The sequence below is a fragment of the Antrostomus carolinensis genome, unplaced genomic scaffold (assembly GCF_000700745.2).
Source record: "Antrostomus carolinensis isolate BGI_N321 unplaced genomic scaffold, ASM70074v2 scaffold44142, whole genome shotgun sequence".
Taxonomy (NCBI): Eukaryota; Metazoa; Chordata; class Aves; order Caprimulgiformes; family Caprimulgidae; genus Antrostomus; species Antrostomus carolinensis.
This window is the reverse complement of record NW_010301034.1, coordinates 16,994-22,679: the sequence shown is the minus strand read 5'-3', so window position 1 is coordinate 22,679 and position 5,686 is coordinate 16,994. Positions and strand designations below refer to the sequence as shown.

General features: G+C 44.7%; 1 protein-coding gene across 1 annotated transcript in view; it reads right to left on the bottom strand.

Moving 5' to 3' along the window:
• RPTOR (regulatory associated protein of MTOR complex 1) overlaps window positions 1–5,686 on the bottom strand; it is a gene marked incomplete at both ends in the record, with an annotated part of 63,223 nt that overhangs the window by 41,928 nt on the left and 15,609 nt on the right. Inside the window, 3 exons of the mRNA XM_029083844.1 lie at window positions 1,623–1,781; window positions 2,228–2,368; window positions 3,815–3,932. Coding sequence (XP_028939677.1) covers window positions 1,623–1,781; window positions 2,228–2,368; window positions 3,815–3,932 — 418 coding nt within the window. The remainder of the gene's footprint in view (window positions 1–1,622; window positions 1,782–2,227; window positions 2,369–3,814; window positions 3,933–5,686) is intronic.

Here is a 5,686-nt window from a genome sequence, read left to right as displayed (position 1 = left end):
CCGATTGCATAGGAATGAGGGAGGCTTTGGAGAACTGCTCTTTTTGTTTTCCTAGGTCTCCCTCACTCATCTCCAGCTCATCTCTAGATTATTTTCCAACTGTGCTGTAAAGCTCTTGTGAGACATGCACAAGCCATCGAGCAGACACCAGGTTGCACCAGTGGAAATGAGGAAAACTCAAGTTCTACCTTAAGATGGAGAAAAATTTCCTAACATTCCTGTCATGCTTATAGAAGATCCAATTTCATTGCCTACCATCAAAAGCAAATGAATTTATGAAGTGTCCAATGAACACACAGTTTTAAACTGCCGCAGGGGCTGAAGAAGTACAATCCCAGAACATTTCAATGCAGGAGAGCCAAGACACCATTACTTCTTCCAGAAAATACAGAACAAAGCAAAAAGCTTCTTGAGTCAAGACAAGTCTATCACCCAGGTAGACTCTTCTCCAAGTTATACTACTCTTTTTTTTCACTGATTTTTGAAGGCTAGAAAAATATGGGCACATTTACTGATTTCAAAGAAAATACAGAGACTTCCCCCATCATCTCTGCTGCACGCTGCCTCCCCTGCTCCCTGGAAGGAGGCCGTTCCAAAAGCCAGGTCCTCCCGCGTGCTGTCTGTGTTATCATCCCCAAATGGGTTAGATTGTTTGCAAAACAACAGCTAGTTTAAAGCTACAATGCTACTGTAGCAATCAGACATGACTGGGGAAGTTATCTGAAAAACAACCCAGTTGAACTAGCTTAATATAAACCTTCCAGTCTTGTTCTAGAAAAGAAATGCAAATAATGTGTTACACACAAATCAGCCACAGGCTGCAGAAATACAAGTCAAGTTTCCCTTCCTCCTGCACTACAGCACTTGGCTCTGCAGAGCTCTGTACATTACCCAGAGCGTCAGAGGCCAGGAGAGAAAGGGGCTGCTGAGTGGTGTTAGAGAGCTCAGTGCTGCTCCTGCTGTTACAGCTGCTTCTCCAGGAGGAATTAACAGAGAGGGAACTGGAGGCAGTGGGATCAGCCATGGAACTTTTTGCACAAAAGCAGATTTCTATGAAAGTGAGTGTACTCAGTCTTTCTGCTTTTAAGGCACAGCCCAGGATTTCGTCTTTTTTATGCACTATTTTAGCAAAGCAGAAATAAACCTGCAGAGGAAATTAGTCAGGTAAGGCTTCCTTGGATGAGTAACACAATGAAGTGGCTGTGCTGTACAGAAATACAAACCAGATGAAAAATAACCAGAAGAAACAGTCAGTGCCAGTGTGCCCAGCTGCTGTGTCCATGGGACGTGGAGTCCTTGTTCTCATTCTCTAGCCAACGATATTGCAGTGGACATGAAATTTCTGGAAATGCCACGTTTTTGTGCTCAAATTCCTAACAGGACTGCTGTCCATCGCAGTGAAGCGTACAGCTGGAGTCAACAGCTCTCATTTCCAGTCCCTCCATCAGAGCAGGAGGGACTCTGCTCTGCCTACAGCCTAACCAAGCACAACAGAAGCATTTCCAGTGTTATTTCATTGGATTAAGATCTAGCAGGAGCTAAGATCCAAACTTTCCACAAAACCTAGTGCAAGCACGTGAAGAAAGGTGACACCAAGAAAGGGTAGGAGAGTCTTTACTCACCTATTAGTGAATTCAGAGAAGAGTAAGAGCTGACTCGTCTCATCTTGTCAATAGTCTCAAACGACAGGATATACTCTTCGTTCTCAGGGCTGCCCAAGGTGCTGCTGGCGCTGCTGCTGGTGCTGAGATTCCCAGGAGAAAATGCAACAGAGCTTCCAGCTGCCAAAAGACAAGGAGGCAGATGCTGAAACAAGAACTGGCGAGAGAACAATTTATACCCAGGAGTAACAGCCTTTTTCTAAATCCTACAACACTCAAGGAAGGTGTAGGCAAATCCACAACCACCTCTTTTAAATACTGAATGTTTAAATACAGAGTAAGCATCAAGGGGTCAGAAATGATCCAGTTAAAAATCCATGTATGTTAGGAAGTTGGAAGGTACCTTTTTAGTCCCCAAACACTCAGAAAAATCAATACTAATGACCAGAAAATTGAAACTAATTATGAGGGGGCTTCTCATCTAAGCCCTTGGAGCTGGCAGCTGGATAATCTGGGCTAAAATGTGAGTTTCAGTCGATGTTGTTTTGTATGTGGTATTTCTGAGCTTGCAGGAGAAGGCAGGGAAGGAAGAGGCAAAGAAAAAAGCATTTTGAAATGTCTCTTACATTCTTCATTCAGGCTGAGGTTCTGCAAGGACTTGTTCAGGTTCCTAGCTGTGGTAACTGCTCGGATGTTCCCGTAAGAGCTGACGGACCGCAGCCTTGGTGTACATGGACCATCTCGTACCGGTGTCAAACTCCCACCCTCTGTGGATGCAAAATTCAGCACTTACAGATGTAACCAAAGCGATTGTAGGCTTTTGGTTATTGCCCAGGAAATATGTAACTGAAATGCTACCAGTATGAACAGAATATAGTCATTGCCCCTTAGGCTAGAACAGAATGAGGTATGACAAAGGATCCTCTGTGCACATAATCAGCAAGGACCGTGTGTCTCTGCTGTTTAGGCTGTGATTTTGTTACACCCAATAAAACCAGGTGAGCCGAGCCTTGCCAGTGCCTGCAGACTACCCAGAGAGCAGTAATGACTCTTCTCTCCAGGTCGATGCTGGGCCACTGCCCAGACACTGTGCTAGGACACGCTGCTACCGCAGACGCCGTTTAGCAGGCAGTGTTTGCAGGCTTCTGTCTGCTTCTGCTCGTTAAAAACACAATAAATTTTCTCATTATAAATAGTTATGAAAATTCTGGTTTCCTGACCAAATTTCAGGCCTGGTTTCAACTCATATTTCACCCATGACCTGGACGCTTATACATTCCCAAACTTTCCCAGTTTCATTCCTGAACACACGCACAGCACCATGGCTGCAGAATCGCCATTTGATTTCACTGCAGAGGTGGCTGCATTGTGGTGGCGGGGCCAATGCTTCCAGCACATCCTACTTATAAATACTTCAGGATTCTTTTGGATAAGGAAAAGCATTATATAAGCTGCATGTAATGTTTATTTCCTGCAGCAAAAAGGACAAATGGGGAGAAGCTTATTTTCCAATATGATTTAGTTATTCAGACAACAGGGAGGTTAAACTATTCATTGCAGAGACAGCACGTGCTCTTGTCTCCAAGTTTCCATTGCAACAGTTCCATTATCCTTCAGCACTTCCAACGTACTTAAAATCTAAAGAAAATATGAGGTTAGCAACAAATTCACTAGGGCTTTTCATTCCTCATATAAAGCAAAAGACACAATGAAAGTCATGGGACCATAGGCACTGAGCATAAAGTTCTTCACTGCTTCTTGTCTGGTGCTTTACAGTAGCAAAGTGTATGGCTGGTTCACTGCTGTGTAGTGAGGCTTCTCATTAGGTCAACATGACACTGAAGTTTCAGGTATAACTTCGGGGGGCGGGGGGGAAAAGTCTGGTAAGCCCGTGCTCTGCTTTGACAAATATACTCCAATCCTGATGTGAAGGGAATCCCTTTGAATTTGACAAGGTGTTCAGTCTCTACAACTGCTGGTGAGCTACAGCCGTGTTTTAGATGGATACTCAGCGGAGGATGCATTTCTCCAACACAATATATTATAGTGCTAAACAGGCATCAGAGCTCCCCACCATGTCACTCAGCTCTGTAGCAACGGTGCTGTTTGATAAATCACCACTAGCAAGAAGTGTTGGGCAAACTCCTTAAATAAAAGTTCCCAAGTACTTTCAGGCTGTACATTTCCTGCCCACACAAACAGGAAACACCCACCTGTGGCGGCTGGAGAAGGGAGAGGGTAATTCTTTTCTTCTTCCATGAACTGCAAGGCCACGGTGCAGAAATTACTCTCATACTGAACCACCAGGTGACTTAAAGCCACCACCAGTTCCTACGGAAAGAGCAGAAGAAACAGGTATTTCATGGTTACGTAGGTCAGAAACAACAGAACAAAGGGAAACAGAGAATTAGGTCATTATGGTATTATTGGGTGGCCATCCAGACTAATAATTTTCCCTTCACAGGGATGAAATGAAGAAAGCCAGAGCGCTCTGTTTCAAATCTAATTCTTCACAAGTCTTTTGTACCTGAGCAGGCTCCCACGACTCTGACCAACACTGTCAAACTGATGCAATGTCAGGAAGTACTGACCAGGTGACTCAGACCCGCTCCCACTGCTCCTGTGCACACAGCACGCGTGTTTCCTGCAGCCCTGCACGGTGTCCTCAGCCCTCCCTGGCACAGCCTGACCCTCTTTCTGTGCTGCACACATACACACAGAGCGGAGCTCTCGTCCTACAGCCTGTCCTACATTTTCTCTGAGCTGAAGGAAAACAGAATCTGACAAGAGGCCCCTGGGGACATGGCTCAGCTCTTCCACGAAAAGCCTCGGTGTCTGAATCCTATGCTGAACCACAGAGTCCTGTACTGCCCTGCAATGTCAGCAGCCAGCACGAGGACAGTGCTGCCTGCCTGTGAGGCATCATCAGTCCCTTCATTCTCAGAACTGCAACTTGAGAACCTGAATTACTGGGGTGGGGTGGGGAGGGTAGAAAAGGTGAATGTCAGACCCTCGGTTAGACGCCACTTGCTAGGCACTTGGAAACAGCAAAGAGCAGAGGTGGAGAGCTGGTTTTGGTTGCTGTTCTCTGCTCATGGACTAGTCTTCAAAAGAGAGATTTATGAATCTCAAAGAGCATGTAGTGTGACACGCAGTTCTCTCAAATTGAACTGATTAAATGCTGGAACAAGACAACAAAAATTAATCCTCACAATGCTGGTGACAACTGTCAGGGTGCTGATGTTCCAGTTAAGTAAACACAAGCATTAGGACACCTAAGTACACCCAGCAAGAACAATCCAGAATGTCAAAAACTATTTAATGTGCTATTGACATACAGTGGTACATCAGAAACTGTAATTCTCCAAAACCTGGAGAACTACTTTGAAACAGTCTGTCATCCGTCCTTGTGGTTTCCAAAAGCAGCAAGATCTTTTTACTGAACAGAACTTTCATGTTCTCTCTACAGCACTCTTACTCCCTTCTCCTCTTCCTCCCCTAGGACTATGACATACTCCATGTTTCTAGCAACACATCACTATTTCATTTAAAACCTGAGATCCTGTAATGTAAAATATTGCAATTAAAACAGTAATCAACAAAAGAGCCTTAGTAGAGAGTAGCCCAGTAAGAATTCTCAGTGTTTTGTGTACCTGAAAAAGACTTCAGGGTAATCGCTCTCCTTCCTTATCCCTATCTTCCCATTCTCTTTAAATTAAAAAAAACCAGGATATAAAAATTCCCACAAACCCCAGAGATTGTTCCTCCTATTTCAGACATTTGCTTAGTGGAACACATGAGCTAAATCAGAGGTCCAGTGTTAAACAGCAGAAACATTTCGATCTCAACAACAATCTTGTCGACACCTGGGCACGATGACACACTACACTTGACTTGTACTACTCCTGTCAGCAGGCTCCTTAAATTGCAGAGTAAATGAAATGTTGCAATATGAGCATTGAGAAAGGGCAAGTGGATGAACCAGCATCCCAGAAGGTTCCTGCAGGTGAGCACCCCGAGCGCACAGCGTAGGCTCAGCGCCGAGCCTTCAGCCACAGCAGCAGGTCAATGCTGCTGTTTCCACT